General features: G+C 34.2%; 1 protein-coding gene across 1 annotated transcript in view; it reads left to right on the top strand.

The window, feature by feature from the left end:
• The window catches only part of SEMA3E (semaphorin 3E), a 275,421-nt gene that overhangs the window by 216,499 nt on the left and 39,920 nt on the right, over positions 1-19,002 (top strand). Inside the window, exons 6-11 of the mRNA XM_027539839.1 lie at positions 6,863-6,982; positions 8,046-8,188; positions 9,872-9,986; positions 10,566-10,635; positions 14,123-14,267; positions 16,665-16,887. Coding sequence (XP_027395640.1) covers positions 6,863-6,982; positions 8,046-8,188; positions 9,872-9,986; positions 10,566-10,635; positions 14,123-14,267; positions 16,665-16,887 — 816 coding nt within the window. The remainder of the gene's footprint in view (positions 1-6,862; positions 6,983-8,045; positions 8,189-9,871; positions 9,987-10,565; positions 10,636-14,122; positions 14,268-16,664; positions 16,888-19,002) is intronic.

Genomic DNA, 19,002 nt, shown 5'->3' with positions numbered 1-19,002 from the left:
GTCTTAAATTCATCTCAACTGTGTAGAAAGCCACTTCCTTACCATGTTCCCATCTCTGTCCCTAAAGAATATCTGTGATTTTTTATCCAAGACTACTGTGCTCTCTCATTTGGTTGAATGCCAAGCATCCACAGGCTGACTGTTGCTTCTGGACATCACTGCTGCTGCTTCTGCTGCTACTGCTGCTAAGTCGCTTCAGTCGTGTCCGACTCTATGCGACCCCATAGATGGCAGCCCACCAGGCTCCCCCGTCCCTGGGATTCTTCTCCAGGCAAGAATACAGGGTTATTTAACTACTTGGTTATGGTTTCCTCAAAACAAACAAAAAATCAAAAATGGTAGAAGAAAAATAATGTCATGTTCAATTCCCCATTGACATTCTTCCCCTTAGAAATCTGGTTTGACCATGCTGGCATCAGTGTCATTGGTTTGCCAAGAAAACTCTCAGTATTGTCACAGATGCCAGATAATGCAAATAAACAGATTCTAAACACATTTTTCTTTTTCCTTCATGCCACAGAAACAACCTTCTTGACACTGATAGCTAATGTTGTTTGCTAAAGCAAAATCAAAGAAAAAGTCCAAACAACAGCTAAGTAACTTAGGATCTGCTTTTTCTGATTTCTTTTCTGTGTTCTCTGCAGACTGTGTGAACTGGGAGGTTGGAATCTATAGACCATTCTTACTAATCCTCATCCTCCCAAATGCATTTTGTTTGTGGTTACGCATGTCACAGTCACTCTGTGAAATAGTGCCTCTAAAATAGAATGATTTTCTAATAAAATGATAAAGTTCAAATATAAAATGATACAGTTAAATCTGTCTTTAGCCATGTCTTTTCCATGAGGCAAATAGGTTTCACAAATTATGCCGATCTGGTTACAACATAAATAAGAGAAATGCTTGAGCAAGAATTAAGAAAATGAGGGCATGAAAAACTACTGTGAATTTTTCTCACTAAATTAAAGACCTATATTTACAACATGGTGAGTAAAAACTCTAATTGATTAATAATACTGTCTCTGAATTAAGTTCTTAATAAGTTTGATAAAATATTAAGAGAATGAAGTATGTTTCACTGAAACTTCAATTAGAGTTTGCATTATAAAAAAGGAGTTGTGTAGAAAAGTATTTAATTATGCATTTTAACTTAAAATTATTTACAATGAATTTGTTTTTGTATTTTTTCCAGCTCAAATGATATTCTTCTTTTCTTTCTTACAGTTATTTCTAGACACAGTCTTGGGGCTGAAACTTTTAGGGACAGATACTAGAAGAAAATAGAGTCTCTGTGTTCATAAATTAAAACTGTTAAATAACAAGCTTCTTGAAGAACAAAAATGCAATGAACTGTTATTCATATAAAGGCTAATAGTTTTTTCTTTCTTTTGCTATATTTTCCCTGAACCATTTTTGAAAAATCAGTATTTCATCCTGAGGTTTTCTTTAAATTGCATTTCATAGTTTTCATAAACTAAAAATTTTAGATACATTCTCTTGTTAATTCATTATGCCATTCTTTGGTTCAACAAATGCTTATTGAGCATTTTCTGTGTTCTAGACACTGTGCAAGATATTGGTGACAAAAGAATATAGCAACATCAAGAAGTGTGCAGTCTAGTGAGAAATAATGTCAAACACAGAAGGAGAGAGAGTATAGTACTATAAGAAATATGAGAGAAATAGGCATGGGGCTGTGCAGGTACTGGGAACTACTAAAGTAACACAGGTTTGGTCAGGGAAGACTTTATTTACCTGGGCCATGGCCAGATAACTGGGGAGTAAAGCAGGAAGCAGGGAGGTAGAGAATTACAGGCCAAAAACAAACAAATAAAAGGGCAGCAGAGAGGGGACTTCCTGTGGGGTTCAGTGGGTAAAGAATCTGTCTGCAATGCAGAAGATATGAGTTCAATGCCTGGGCCAGGAAGATCCCCTGGAGGAGGGCACGGCAACCTACTCCAGTATTCTTGCTTGGAGAATCTCATGGACAGAGAAGCCTGGCAGCCAGCTGAAGTCCATAGCGTAGCAAAGAGTCTTATAAAACTGAAGCAACTTAGCACTCGCACATAGAGAAGCATGACAACCTCAGGAAATCACTTGTACATCTCTCTGATTCTCCAAATAACTAAGGCAGTGAGGGTCTGAACAGTTGGCCACAAATCGCAGATTTGGGGCTGGGGGCTTAGTTTGCCAGGTTTCCAGTGCAGAACTGTTTCCACTCTTATCCCGTCTGTACACAGAGACTATTGTTGAACATGACAATGATAAGTTACATTCACCTGTCAAAATACCCTGCAGATGTGTTTTATTTTTTAATTATAACCACACTTGACCAACTAAGATTAACACAGCATCAGTTACCATCAGAAATCAGTGTTATAACAATGAAAAATAATACATGGCTCACAAATTAAGTTGGTTATTTGTATTCAGAATATCAAAATAAATGCCAGTTAAATGTATGGCCAAGTTCATATGTTTATTAAATGTCTCCATAGACATAGAAAACTAAAAATTTGAGTAGTTCTGTTCTTCTCATTGAAGCTCTAAAACATATTTTACTATTTGTATTAAACATTTTTCTTTTTAATCCATGAAAATTTGAATTATCCAGATACTATTTTTATGCTCTATAAAAGAGCAGAATATTGATTCATAAATTTTTTCTATACCAAATGGTTATGATTTTTAAGTTTTCAGCTAGATATTGTATATTTGCCATAAATAATATCAATATTTATAATAATGAGTTTTTTGCTCATTTAATTACTATTAGTTAACATTTGTGCCTAAAGCTTTATTCTAATTTATTATTTTTCATTAAAGTATTTGTGTTTTCTTGGGAAAGTATTTTACCAAAAATCATTATTATCTGTTACTATGAATTTATTTTGTTCTTTGTAGTGATAATATAATATGAAAGGAGAATCTTTCCATTCTGAGAAAAATCTAATGTTTCAACAGAAACACATTTGTTTCAGTTTATATAGCATAAAGTTTTTAGCACCTGTCTAGCTTCTTTGAAGTTTAAATCATACAGTGCATATTGTGTTATTTGAATTGTTAACAAGCCATTTTCTTTTATCTGAATACAAAAAGGGAAATTGGGTAAAATTGGTAATATATCATCTTTTTGTTTTGCACGCACGCACGCGCGCGCGCGCACGCACACACACACACACACACACACACACACGCACACACACACACACACATTTGGTATCATATGGCTCCATCTAGTGGCTGCATGCAAAACTTATTTGTTAAATTTATAGAATTGATTAAAACGAGTATTAATAGAAGGTGGAAACAGTGTTCAAATTGGGATAAGTGCAACAAAATTGATGTGAAATAAAATAAAGACTATTTTCCATAATAATATTTTCACATATAAAATTCTATAAATATTTTAGGAAATTAAAGTACATTAAAATCTTAAGAAGTATAAAACTGTAATGATTTTAAAGAAAAAAAATTTCGGTGCCTATTATGCATTAAACATTCACCCAGACCATATTAGAAAAATAAGTTCTGTTAAGGATAGTTTTAAAAAATGACCTTTATAGTTTATTGTTGTTATTTTTATTGACGTATAGTTGATTTATAAACATGTATATGTTCTTTTTCAGATTCTTTCCCATTATGAGTTACTACAAAATACTGATTATAGTTCCCTGTGTTATACAGTAGATCCTTGATGTTTATTTTGTATATAGTAATGTGTGTCTGTTAATCCCAAATTCCCAATTTATCCCACACCTCTTTCCCCTTTGGTAACTATAAATTTGTTTTCTATATCTGTGGGTCTATTTCTGTTTATAAATAAGTTCATTTGTATCATTTTATTTTTAAGTTCCACATATAAATGGTATCATATGATATTTATCTGTGTCCAACTTACTTCATTTTGTATGAAAATCTCTTAAGTTCATCCATGTGAAATGGCCTTTATATTTTATGTGGAAGCTATAACCAAGTACAGTATTTTTTTAAAAATTTCAGAAAAAGCCTTGCTCTGGTGTTTCAGTAGTCAGTTAGCTCTTTTAAAGGTCAACTCATTCATTTATTCCATAGAGTTGATGATCCCCAAAGCCTTTTAATTGAATTCAGCATAACTCTCTTTTATCTGTGTTCAAGTAGTGCAGGAATCCCATGGTTCATATCTCTAGCCACTGAATGAATGCATTTTATCTCAAAATATTCTTTTTCCACATATGGATATGAAAATTCTAGTGAAGATAACACTGATTGAATTTGATACAAATTCAGTTGTATCTTGAACTGTATGTTCTTCCTCCCACCCTTTCTAGTTCCAAAGAACTTGCTTACATATGAGTTCTGATATAATTCTTTTCTACCAAATTATATTTTCTTAAGTCCAGATACAAAACATCTTTCTTTTTTAGCTTTTGTTATTTTTCTTATTACACTTCTCACTTTGCATACATTGAATATATGGGATTAACTAAAAAAATACAGCTCATTTTTAAGTTTGTTGTCTTGAAAATTTTCAAATACAAAGAAAAATTGAGAGAGGTGTAAAAATTTATACCATTTACCTTGACTCACCAACTGTTAATATTCTACCACATTTGCTTCTGTCTCTCCTGTCCCCCTCTTTCTAATATAATATAATATAATATTATATATGTATATAGTTTTAAAGTGAATTCCTTTGTGGGAAACCTGAATTTTATTTGATTGTATCCTAATATAATTTTAAAGTATCCATAGGGGATTTTGTGAACCAAACAAAACCATTTATGGTTTTACTCACATTTTTTGTAAATGAAAACTAGTTTACTATAGTAACATTTATAAAAACTTATTTTTCTTGTAAGTTTTAAAATTCAATGTATATATCAGTTTTCTTTTTCTACATCTGGTATAATAAAAGCAAGAATCTTTACTTTTAAAAAAAATTAATTTTTTGGCCATGACCCACAGCATGTGGGATCTTAGTTCCCCAAACAAGGATCAAAACTGCACCCCCTGCATTGGAAACACAGAGTCATAACCCTGGACAGCCATGGGAGTCTCCTCATCTTTATTTTTAAACTTCCTTACAGTGTGTCCTATTTGCAACTCAGTTGATTACTTTCTCAAATTTGAAACCATAGAAATATATTTATTCTGTTCAAGTTTTTTAAAGTTTTAAAGGCCTTTTTAGAGAAAACTCTTTATACATATTGAACCAATTTTAAATACAGCAAATAAAGTTTATAAATATGACACTCAATTTTTCTTAAATTCTGTGAAAACTTGGTCACATTATTATACCTGTAACTTTAATAATTCTAACTCCAAAATGAGTATACAGCTAACTTTATTAAATTGGAAATAAAATTAATTTGAATTATCTTAAACTTAAAAGCACTTTAGCATGTGGACACATTCCAAATTTAACAGAAAAGCATTCATACTTTGAGTTTAGTGTACTTATCATCTCTATATTTTAAAACCTGACCAGAGTTACATGACACTCATGAAGGAAGTAATTTTATCACCCTAAATGGGGGTTGTTGTTTCCAGGGATCTGCTGCTATCATCTGCTTCATGGCCAGAGATTTTTGCCCAAGACAAAATTCGAGCTGCATATGCCTATGACAATCCTTCCAGCCTCAGTTGAAGGGCACACTCATTATCTTTTGTTGTCAATTTGACAAAAGAGGACTTCACATCCCTGTGCTCGAAAGGTTTTGATCTTTCTGGAAGCCTGGTTTTATCTCTTTTTTCCTGTTAATTTATTTTTCTCTTATCATGAGCTATTTTAATGTCTTTTTTTCAGGCTGGTCCCAAAGACATATAGCCATTTCTTGAGATCCTGCATATGTTTGTGTATGCCTTGGTCTGATTTTGGAGAAGGAAATGGCAACCCACTCCAGTATTCTTTCCTGGAGAATCCCATGGATGGAGGAGCCTGGTGGGCTACAGTCCATGGGGTCGCAAAGAGTTGGACACGACTGAGTGACTTCACTTTTACTTTTCACTTTGGTCTGATTTAAGTCTGTGACTTTCACCACATGTTACAGCTAGCTTCATTCATTCTGTTGACTGTCCAATTAAATCACAAACTCTTTCTATTGTTTCTATCTAAATGAGCCACACATTTACAAATTAAATGACAATTAATTAAATTATATACTACTTTATCAGACTTTGTGGTTCCTGCACTAAAGTCATGTTAGTGGAAGCAATTTCTTACTACAAGAAGTATTTGAATTAACTCAGTCACATATAATACCAACACTAATACCCTGATGATATGAAGATTGAAAGAAGTTTATTAAAATACCATAAAGTCAGCTTATTTATCAACTGATCATATAGGTCTTAGCATATGCCCCTGATTTTCTAAATGCCTTACTCTTAATTTTGGGTGCTGTTCCTATTTGTAAATGTGAAAACTGAGGCAAAGAGGTTAAGCAACTTGTCCAAGGTCACACATCTAGTAAGTGGTAGTGTCATGATTCAGACCCTGGCTGTCTGACTGCACCATTCCTGCTCTGTACTGCAGTGTTGACTTTCTAAGGCCATATACATGGTAAACTGGATATGTTTATTGCAGTTGTGGTTTTATCTGTTGTCATCAGGCTTCACTGGTAGCTCAGCTGATAAAGAATCCACCTACAAAGCGGGAGATCTGGGTTCAATCCCTGGGAAGATCCTCTGGGGGAGATATTGGCAACCCATTCCAGTATTCTTGCCTAGAGAATCCCCGTGGACAGAGAAGCCTGGCAGACTACAGTCCATGGGGTCTCAAAAAGTCAGACACGACTGAGTGACTAAGCACGGGACAGCATAGCACATTGTCCTCAGACCCAGAGACACTCACTTCTCTTTAACTGATGTTTTCATGCAGGTAGTGAATTGTTTGCCGGACTCTACAGTGACTATTGGGGCAGAGACGCTGCCATCTTCAGGAGCCTGGGACGACTGGCTCAGATCCGCACTGAGCATGATGATGAGCGCCTGTTGAAAGGTGGGGTCGAGGAGAAAAGAGTTTATGAATCAGAACTGAAAAGCAAGTCCAGAGCTGATGGGAAACTTGCCATTTTGATAATGATAACAATACAAATACAATTTATAGGTTTTGCAATTTTCTGCTTTTTTTTCTTAGCAATATTCCCAGATTAAAATATTATATGATATATGCATGTCATTTTATATAAAAATTGAGCAGCTTTATAATAAAACCAAAATACTGTCAGAGCAATACTTAGAAATCAGGATTTTAATGAACAAAGCAAATGTATGCAGAATGAAAACCTCTTTCATCCAATAAGTTGTTGTCTCTTGTCAGTTGGTATAATTTTGCATGAGTTGATTGCTTTTCTTTGCTTGTTTAATAGAATCATATTGTACTTTAGAGACAAATAAAATTCTAGGAACATCACCAGGCATTCATTTACATACAATTCTTTGTAAGAAGTCATGTTTATATTTTGTCACATTGGTATATCTAAAAACTAAAATCATTTTATAGTGAATAGTTTCATTATTTTCAACCTTTTTATTAGGCTTTAGAGTGTATAGTCATTATTGGCAGCATTTTGTCATTAAACTATTTGACATTCTGTATCAGTCAAAGGTTATTCACTCAGATCCATTCGATTAGAAATACAAAAACTTAAAGTGAATTTTCCACCTTAAAATTAAGATGATCTTGCATGAGCTGGACTAGTAGACAATTTATGAATTAAAAAAAAGTAATGATAGACTTCTTTACTAAAATATTTTTCATATATTTATATTGACTTTATATGGATAGACAGACATAGGAAATTTATGGAGAGTATCATCATATTGCTCTTAACCTATTCTTTTTTTAATTCAAGTCTGTAGTGTATGTTGTTCGAAATCAGATTATTTTCCTCCCTGACTCAGTTAAATTTTAAATCCTCTAACACTTCCTTTAAACTGTTGATTTGCAAACAACATGGAGATATCTACTTGATATTAAAATTTAGTACAAAATGTCAAGGAAATATTTTAAGTTTGTTTTAATAACTATTACATTTTCTTCTATTTTTTTACTTATCTAGAGCCAAAATTTGTAGGTTCTTATATGATCCCTGACAATGAAGACCGAGATGACAACAAAGTGTATTTCTTTTTCACTGAGAAGGCCCTGGAGGCCGAAAACAGCGCCCATGCAATTTACACCAGAGTGGGGCGACTCTGTGTGGTGAGGACTGTTTTCCTCTCTCACTAAGCTTGCTTATCTCACAATTTAATGTCAGGCCTTTGCTCATTTTATAATCGGTTTCTACTTTAAAATGTTTTATAGTATCCTCTTACGCTCCCTAAAATTGGTATTTAGTGTCTAATCTTTAGACTTCATGTCTACTAAAGTTTAATCTGAAAAGAACTTTGCATTTTGTGTTATCTTCCCCATTTTCAAAGCCCTATTAAGAAGAAAAGGTGTATAATTAGGCTATATTTCTTCCCATACAGAAGTTTAAGCTCCATTTTAAAAAGTTAGTTTCACCAAAATTGTTCTAGTTTCTGTAATCTACATTCTAAATAATTTACATAATTATGTTTCAACAATTCAGATGGTTGATTCTGTAGGGAAAAACATCTATAGTTTGTTGGAATTCAGATAGATGATTTAGTGAATATTCAAAGCCAACTGAAGTAGCCTTATATATTGAGAGAATCATAAATGTGAAGTTATTTTGATATTTAAAAAGATACTCAAGAATAAATTTAAGATGTTCATATGTACATGTATGGATGTACACACAGACACACATATATACATGTATATATTTTGTATATGTGTGCAAATATATATGCTTGTTATGTGTATGTATGCATATGTGTTCATACCTCAAGCCTTTTTCCCTAAAAGAAGAAAAAGAGATGTGTCTGTATTTCTGAGATAAGCAGATTATTTATCAATAAAATAATAGTAAAAGTTGCTGCTGCTGCTGCTAAGTCGCTTCAGTCGTGTCCGGCTCTGTGCGACCCCAAAAACGGCAGCCCACCAGGCTCCCCCGTCCCTGGGATTCTCCAGGCAAGAACACTGGAGTGAGTTGCCATTTCCTTCTCCAATGCATGAAAGTGGAAAGTGAAAGTGAAGTTGCTCAGTTATGTCCGACTCCTAGTGACTCCATGGACTGAAGCCCACGAGGCTCCTCCGTCCATGGGATTTTCCAGGCAAGAGTACTGGAGTGGGTTGCCATTGCCTTCTCCAAATAATAGAAGTTACTATATCATAAAAGTCACTATTTATTTGGGGTCACCTACTCAACTAACATTGTTTGATACCTGGAAACCGTGTTTACTGGGCCATTGTGAAAGCACGCTGACCCGGCAGCATGTGTGAACCTAAAAAAAAGAAAAGGTTTATGAGGAATTGCATCTTTAATATTGTTTGAGGAGTATACCAGAATTTCTAATTAAGTAAAAAAGGTATAACTCTTGCCATCTTCATGTTTAATGATACAAAATCCATTGCTGGTAAAAGTTCTCTGGGTCCCCATTTACCTGCTTTTTTTTTTTCAATTTTTTTAAATTTTATTTTATTTTTAAACTTTACATAATTGTATTAGTTTTGCCAAATATCAAAATGAATCCACCACAGGTATACATGTGTTCCCCATCCTGAACCCTCCTCCCTCTTCCCTCCCCATACCATCCCTCTGGGTCGTCCCGGTGCTCTAGCCCCAAGCATCCAGTATCGTGTATCGAACCTGGACTGGCATCTCGTTTCATACATGATATTTTACATGTTTCAATGCCATTCTCCCAAATCTTCCCACCCTCTCCCTCTCCCATAGAGTCCATAAGACTGTTCTATACATCAGTGTCTCTTTTGCTGTCTCGTACACAGGGTTATTTACCTGCTTTTTGTTTTTCACAGAATGATATGGGAGGACAGAGAATACTAGTGAATAAGTGGAGCACTTTCCTGAAAGCTAGACTGGTTTGCTCAGTACCAGGCATGAATGGGATTGATACATATTTTGATGAATTAGGTAAATATTATTAGGAGAATTAAATCTTCCTCTTTGATATATATGCTTCTTTTATATATATATGCTTCTTTTTTTGATATATATGCTTCTTTTTTTTATATATATGCTTCTTTTATATATGCTCACTGTTTTTAACATGCATAAGTAACTTGCTTTCCACAGTCATTGACTTCTAACTTAGAGCAAGTTTTTATTCTCGTCTCAGCCCACGAGTTGGGGCAAAGGAGTTCCAAAAGCAAAAAGACCCCTCCTTTTAGTTTAGAGTCAGCACCTCTGGCTCCTTCCTTCAGGCCCAGCTCAAAGTCATCCTCAACAGTTCATCCATGTCACTATGTTGTGATTTGGTCATGGTTGCTTAACTGTATATGGAAATGTATATCATATTATATATAATATATATCATATACATATCATATCATATGTATATCATATTATATATACAATATATATATAATCTTATATATAAGATATATCTTAAAATATATCATGGGTTCTAAACTACTTTATGTCACTATATTTTCTTCACATGCCTTGAGGGCTAAACATATTAAGTTAATGCAATGATCTTTAATGTTTCAGAGGATGTGTTCTTGCTGCATACCAGAGATCATAAGAACCCAGTGATATTTGGACTCTTCAACACTACCAGGTAAGAAATTTATATGGTTAGTCAAAGTATCATGAAACAAGAGGTGCCTCGTCCCTTCTCTGTGGATGTAATTGAAAATACACTTGACCAATCTGTTGTTCTCACTTTCTATACTTTGTAAGTCACCAATTTCCCTTCATTCTTCTGTATTTGCAGTTGTACTTTTTTAAAACCACAATCTCAGTCCAAATCCTTATTTCTTTTTGTTTAAAGTACTAGCATCCTCCTCTGCTCAGTATCCTAAGCTCTCCACCCCCGATCTACAACAGAATGCTATTTTTTTTCTTATACAGTTTTGTGTTTGCATGCTTGTTTTATAGTTCCATGCTATAAAGTCTAGGATTATTCTTTCAGTTATCGTATACAGTTGTCTGGGTCAGGCTTTCAAGTCTTTCTATCCACTATTCCCCACTTAAGATTGGAAGTTTTTCCTCTAAGTTCCCTCAAACTCTGCTTTTGACAAGATAATAACCTGTCAGAATCCCAACATCTGGTTTTCCCATCACTATGGTTTGCTTTATCTACTTTCTCTTCCAGTACTTGTCAATTACCATCTTCATGAAACACTCCTTGATTCCTTAATCACAGAGCACTTGGCTCACTTCCTCTACTCTGGTTGTTCTGCCCCTGTGTGGATTCTTAGGGAACACACATTTCTAATTTGCCCTCCATGTTTTAAATGTAAATAAACTACTCAAGTTTAGGACTTATGACCTGATATTTTTATGTTTTTGTGTTATGTATCCATTGAAGAGTGCTGGAAAAATGAATCAAAGATCATTTAATGTGTCTGATACATGAATGAAAATATGTTATTAGAATCAGTTTGAGTTGAAAGTTTATATATATAATTCCCTGAGTGTCTTTCCAAATAAATCAGAGTGTAGAGGTGATGGTTAAAATGAGAAACAAAGAATATACTTCAATTCTCTTGATGGTGATAGAAAAATATTACTCAGTTTCTTGTTTGCTTTATATTGGCCTTAAACTTTTATGTTGTCATGTATACTTTGTTTGCTTAGGATCTCTCCATAAAATTTTTAAATTAATTTTTATTGGCATATAATTGCCTTACAATATTTTGTTAGTTTCTACTGTCTAGCAAGGGTTTCCCAGGTGGGTCAGTGGTTTAAAAAAGTCTGCCTGCCAATGCAGGTGACATGGGTTCTGTCCCTGAATTGGGAAGATCCCCTGGAGAAGGAAATGGCAACCCACTCCAGTATTCTTGCCTGGGAAATCCCATAGACAGTGGAGCCTGGGGTCACAAAAGAGTTGCTAAGTCACAACTTAGCAACTAAACAATAACAACTGTACAGCAAAGTGAATTAGTTATATGTATACATAGATCCCCTCTTTTTTTAATTTCTTTCCCATTTAGATCACCACAGAGCACTGTATAGAGTTTCCTGTGCCGAACAAGTCTGTTTTCATCTCTATTTTGTATATAGATAGTGTATATTTACCAATCTCAATCTCCCAGTTCATCTCCCCTGTCCCCCCACCTAGGTGTTGCATTAAATTTTTGTTTAGTTTTTCAGCAGGTAATTTCTTATTCTCACTTTGAAAAAAAATAATAAAACTCTTTGAGCATCCTGCTGTCCTAAGGGGACCTTTTCTTTAGCACAGAAACATGGAGACAATTTTGCTATCAATTATTCCTTGATGCACAAAGAAGTAGTTAATGAAGATTGATAGTTATCACAGTCCATGGAAAATCCCAAACTTTTTTTACACTTCATCTTCTCTCTTATGCTAGTGAAGAATTTGTACATTGCATGATAATTCCATGGTGTTTTATGGTAAATGTAAGCTACAGAATAGTCAGTATAGATTTTTCAATGAGTTAGAATGATCAGCTTATAAGCTGTTTTCATAAATGATAGCATAATTGATCTGTCTGAGACTTCAAACACAGAGCATTATTTTCTTCCATAATTTCAATTTTGGCTGTTCGATTTATGCATAATTTTGAGGAAAGGCTTCCCAGGTGTTACCTGACGTAAAGGTTGATATCATAGCATAGTGATCAAAGGTTTACTGCCATGTTAGTTGAAAGACTATCTCTGGTTTTCTCACTGTTGCAGGCATTTCCAATTGCTTCAATGTGTGTTATAAAATGTGTGAACTGATGTCCTTAGACAGTAACATAACTGCTGTTCTACAGGTGTCTCATAATGTAGGAAATGTTATACTTTTAAAAAACTGCATTTTGCAGAGCACTTTCACAATCTAATTATTTTAATTCTTACAATAAGGAGGCTAGGGAAGTGTTAGACTTCATTTAGATTATGCCAAATTAAGAAATGTGGCCTAATCTTTTTTTTTTTTTTTTTTCGTTTTCTGAATGTTGAGCTTTTTTTTTTTTTTTTTTATTTTTTAAATTTTATTTTATTTTTAAACTTTACATAATTGTATTAGTTTTGACAAATATCAAAATGAATCCACCACAGGTATACATGTGTTCCCCATCCTGAACCCTCCTCCCTCCTCCCTCCCCATACCATCCCTCTGGGTCGTCCCAGTGCACTAGCCCCAAGCATCCAGTATCGTGGATCGAACCTGGACTGGCCTAATCTTTAATGCAAATAATTTTAAAATGTTCTTTCACAGAATCTTATTTTAAATACTCACAATAAAAGTTGATGTAGCTTTATTTTATAAAGAAAGCTCAAATGCTGTCTGTATCCAAGATAAGGAGAAATTTTTATCAAGAAAATAATTTCAACTTCTAGTTCTTCAGGTATGGAATCTGAGTTTTGCATAATTTAAGTCTTTTTCTCAAAATTAATCTGGTGCAGCCCAGTCATCTTGCCACTATAACACTGTTTCAGTGACCAGGAGTGGGTAATGTACAGTAAGCCAATCAATGTTTTTGTGATGGCCAAGCTCAAGAATGGAACAAAGCCCCTAATTCTCTTTAGACTTTAAATCATTCTCCAAATCATATACGCTAAGAAAAATATACAATTTGAATAAAATTTACAACAGTATTAACAGCATGGCAAGAAGAAAAACACAGTATACCTGAAAGAGATGCAAGGAGATAAAACCGTCCTCAACTGGGAAATGAATCTTTAAAAGTGTTAAGACGAAATCTTCCTTAATAAGACATGTAAAACACACAGATATATTTACATATGTGTGTGTGTGTGTGTGTAGTTCACCTGAAACTAACACAGCATTGTAAATCAATTATAGTTCAATTACAATTTTAAGATTCAACTGGAAAAAAAATAAAATGACATGACTGCTTTTGTGATTCTAACAATGTCATTTTTAATTTGCTCTAATAAATAGGCAAAAAACAGTAAGTTTGGAGTTTGAATACTTGGAATATTGTAGTAGATAATATCGCTAGATGTCTTATACCTAAGAGATTGCAACTCTTTCACCCAAAAGACTTCCTCCTTATTTAGGTTTTCTGTAGGATTTGACTAGGTGACCTCCTAGTCTATTCCAGAATAGTAATTATCTCTTTTTTCCCCAGTAATATATTTAGAGGCCATGCTATATGTGTTTATCACATGTCTAGCATCCGGGCAGCCTTTAATGGACCATATGCACATAAGGAAGGACCTGAGTACCACTGGTCACTCTATGAAGGAAAAGTACCTTATCCAAGACCTGGATCTGTAAGTTTAGGCATTTAACAAAGTATTATTATTTTTGAAAAGCTTTTTTAGTAATATTCTGTTCGTTGTTCAGATGCTTTATTAAATTTGCATGAAACAGTTAAGAAATTCCACAACTAAAAATCTGCTTGGTTACTTGCGTGGTAAAGAAATATTACTTCTTATATCTAGATGTATGCTTGTTATTTAATGAAAAGAATGTAATCTAAAATGGATACATCTTAGCATTATAAAATATATATTATTGTTGATATTTTGGCTATCTATTTGACTCTAAATTTTTATTTTTAGAGGTACTGGTGAATACAGAAACATCAATAAAATGAGCATTGTATTCCTCTCAGCCTCTTTAGAAGAATTAGTGCCACAAGTGGTTTCCAAGCAAGAGAATGTTACCATATCGTTATTATATATTCTGATAATTGGGTCAGGTTTTCAGTTCCCTAGACCAGACTTTTTCTCAGCTTCTCACTTAAGCATATTGAGAGGAAGCTATTTCTCTGGCTCTTCATAATACTAAGCAATCCATTTGCCAAGAGGAAGTTCCACCATTTGCCTCTTAACTGGTGCTACCAAGATTCTCCCTAACTAGCCATTCAAACTGTGCTTTTAATTGCACTGCTGCTGCTGCTGCTGCTAAGTCACTTCAGTCATGTCCTACATGTGTGACTCCATAGATGGCAGCCCACCAGGCTCCCCCGTCCCTAGGATTCTCCAGGCAAGAACACTGGAGTGGGTTGCCATTTCCTTCTCCAATGCATGAAAGTGAAAAGTGAAAGTGAAGTCACTCAGTCATGTCTGACTCCTAGCAACCCCATGGACTGCAGCCCACCAGGCTCCTCCATCCATGGGATTTTCCAGGCAAGAGTTCTGGAGTGGGGTGCCATTGCTTTCTCCGTTTAATTGCACACATGATGATAATAATGATGAGGAGGATTTTGTATTATGTGTCCTGTACACAATTAGGTTGGGAAAAGGTAGCATCATTGTATCTGCTGTTCATGGAGAACAAACTTGTCATGCAAGTCAGTCTACACCATTATGAGCAGCTAGTGAAAACCCATCACTATGCTGATTCCATAAGTACTTGCAAGTTATGAGCAGCTAGTGAAAACCCATCACTATGCTGATTCCATAAGTACTTGCAAGTCAGTAGAAATCATTTTTGCAGAGCTACAATTTAAAGTGGAAACAAACCTTATCTCAGTTAACAAGTGTAAGGCTTTACCATTTCAATCACTCTCTCTCACTAGGTTAAAATTATTACTTCCAATAAGACATAAAGTATATTTTATTTCACTCTATTGATTGAAATTACAATTTAAATGGAGAAAACCCACTTCTGTGGCTTTGCTGGAAATGCTTCTTGAAACCACATGGTATTAAAGGAGATTTAGAGGAAGTGACTGGTTACTGAACTGCTTCCAGGCTGGTCTAGAATGTTTCCAATTATATAGCATGAAAGTACACTCACGTGAAATATTCATGCCAAATTAAGAAATATGGCCCCAGATTTTAAAACAAACCATTAAAAATGCCCTCTTTGCAGAATGACTAATAAACTACTGTGTTTATACTCTAAAGTGGAAAATTTTTATCAAGGTCACCGTTACAATTCCTGCTGATGCTAGAAGAAAATGTGTGAAATGAGGGAGCACTAAATAGCAAGCATGCATCAACACAGTGATAGGTATTCCAAGAAGTAGCTTAGGTACCGCTGAACATTTATTTTTAGAGTCAGTGATTTTAAGAATTGAGACGTGTTATAGCAAGTATTTCTGGTTTTTTCAAGTTATTGTCTCTGATTCATACAAAAATAATATACATTCATACAAATTACATTAGAGTAGAGAAGGGGTTTTTTTCCTCCCTTAATTAACAATGATGGAATTTGAAGAGATTTCTGTTATAGTCAGTGAGACAATTGAAACTATCATCAATCAGTGTCAGTAATGGGAAAGCTGTTGTGTGGTTGTAATTCTTAATTTGAGGGGAAGATTTAGCACAATAACAAGTCACTTTTGTTTTGCTATGAACAATACATTTATTACTTTAAAATTTAATTTGCAACATGAAAAACAAATTTTAGAAGCAGGAAAATAAAATATTTTTATAATATGTTTGTGCTATCTCCAAACTATATATACTTAATTATTTTTCAGGATTTCATTGCTGTCTATTTCTGGTGCTGCATTTTTAAAAATAATTCAGCCTCACTATACAATTTTTAATTCAGATTTTATTTCTGTAGTAAAGAAGATATGGTTACTAAATATTGTTAAATACATAGTTGATTAATTGAACATACTCCGTTTTTATAATTCTCCTTATAATTGATTATAAATTTGCTCTTTAGATTTCACGGGAAAAATATTCTCTCATCCATTTGTATTTCAGTGTGCCAGCAAAGTGAATGGAGGCAGGTATGAAACTACCAAAGACTATCCTGATGATGCCATCCGGTTTGCTAGAAGTCATCCACTTATGTACCAGCCCATAAAGCCTGCCCATAAAAAACCAATACTAGTGAAAACAGATGGAAAGTATAACCTGAAACAAATAGCAGTGGATCGAGTAGAAGCTGAGGATGGCCAGTATGATGTCTTGTTCATTGGGACAGGTAATGAAATTAGAAAGTACTCAGACATTTAAATTGAACCTTAAAATCAATAACATAACATTAAACATCCCTGCCTGTCAACAAAACCTCTGTAGACCCATTTGGCTTTCTTACATACTGCCTGTCCGCTGCAATGGAAGAGAAGAATTTGGGGCAGTTACAGCCTGTAATTCCTGATACATGGTCAATATTTAATACATTTGAACAAAATGAATACATTAAGGAATGAATAATTGATGTTAATAAACAATGTTGGTTCCAGAAAAGAACTCAGAGCAGAAATAGGGTGCCATACAAAGGATGGTTCTCTTCTGTTAGTCCCTCAGGGCCACTGCTTCAGTCTTTAGGTAAAGTTTAGGTAATTTCACCTAAATCTATAATCTCAACTGTGCTTATCAGGCCCCATAAGAAATCAACCATGTAAAGTTAATGAAAGCTAAATGTTATACATTAAAGTGAAAGAAAGTGAAAGTCACTCAGTCGTGTCTGACTCTGTGACCCGTGGACCATACAGTCCATGGGATTCTCCAGGCCAGAATACTGGAGTGGGTAGCCTTTCCCTTCTCCACGGGCTTCTCCCAACCCAAGGATCGAACCCAGGTCTCCTGCATTGCAGGCAGATTCTTTACCAGAAGAGCCACGAGGGAACACCAGTGTTATACATAATGGAGATAAAATTTTAGACTAAAGCTATAATATCCTGCATTATTAAAATAAAGTATAATAAATATGCTAAAAGTCAAAATGTAAAATAGATCTGTAATTTCAACTAGTGCCATTCATTAGATCTAGCTTATGGAGGAGAACTTGGAATCATTTAGCATGCAGGGTAATATGTATCAAATTCTGTCAAGTACTTTGAAATTATATAGTCATTTAAAGAATCACTAAAACTATCATTTCTTTTTATATATATGCATCATAGTAATTACTATAGCAGATCCTATTTAGAAGAGTAAGCGTTCTACTATATATAACTTTAATCATTGACATATTCTAAAAAGACATAACATATGCCCAGATCAGGAATTAATATATAGTATTAATATTGGTGCTTGAACTTTCCCACTCATGCTTTTTGAAACAGCAAAGGTACAAGTAAGGAGGTAATTGTCTGATTTCCAAAAACTGATGTCTCTTGCAGGATATATTTTATTCATTTAAGAGGTTAGTAATATGTTCTGCTGGAGAAGGAAATGGCAAGCCACTCCAGTATTCTTGCCTGGAGAATCCCATGGACAGAGGAGCCTGGCGGGCTACTGTCCATGGGGTCACAAAGAGTCGGACACGACTGAAATGACTAGGCAGTATGTTCTGCACTGTGGGTTCAAGATTAACAAAGCATCACATTTATTTAACAAAGTTAAAATTACCTGGCCATGAATTCACTTATAGTGGTATCCAACAAAGTTAAAAAAAAAAAAAGAATTCCATAAGCAAGAGTAATATTTGATAAAAATTAATCACAGAAAAAAGCATGTTATTTTTCACCACCTTGGAAAGTAGAAGTCACGTATATAAATCCAAGAATGTTTTCAGAAATACTTTTTTGTTAGACTGACCAAAGCTATTTGAGAGAATTCCAGAAATATATAAGGTATATACTTAGGCTCTCGTGTAACCTATGTTGAGCTTAAAGATATTATTCTATTAAACCACAGCTTTTCAGCACTAAAGAACATATTTGATGAATGTGTGATGAGTACAACTTTGAATAATACCACAAAATAGTTATTTTTCCCCAAATTTACCAGACACATGCTTTAGTACTATATATAGTAGTCCTTATTGAAAAATCACTAGTTGCAAACTGATAATTTGAGTTCCTCTTTGCCTTTTTACTTGATATGATAATTGTGGGATATTTATAATGTGTGCTTGATATGATAGTTTTGTTCCTTTTGGTAATTTTTATTAGTTTATTTTAATTACATTATATTAAGCCAAACACATGATTTCATAATTGTTAAAGAAATTGCATAAGTACCATAGAAACCCAGGATCAGAACTCCCAAAGTGCTTTTTCCCCCTAGTTATTTCTAGCACTATACTAAATTCTTACATTCAAATTCATGTTTTATTAAATGTTCATTGGAAAGAACAAGTTCAGAATAT

The sequence above is a fragment of the Bos indicus x Bos taurus genome, chromosome 4 (genome assembly GCF_003369695.1).
Source record: "Bos indicus x Bos taurus breed Angus x Brahman F1 hybrid chromosome 4, Bos_hybrid_MaternalHap_v2.0, whole genome shotgun sequence".
Classification (NCBI taxonomy): Eukaryota; Metazoa; Chordata; class Mammalia; order Artiodactyla; family Bovidae; genus Bos; species Bos indicus x Bos taurus.
This window is presented reverse-complemented; position numbering and strand designations above follow the sequence as displayed.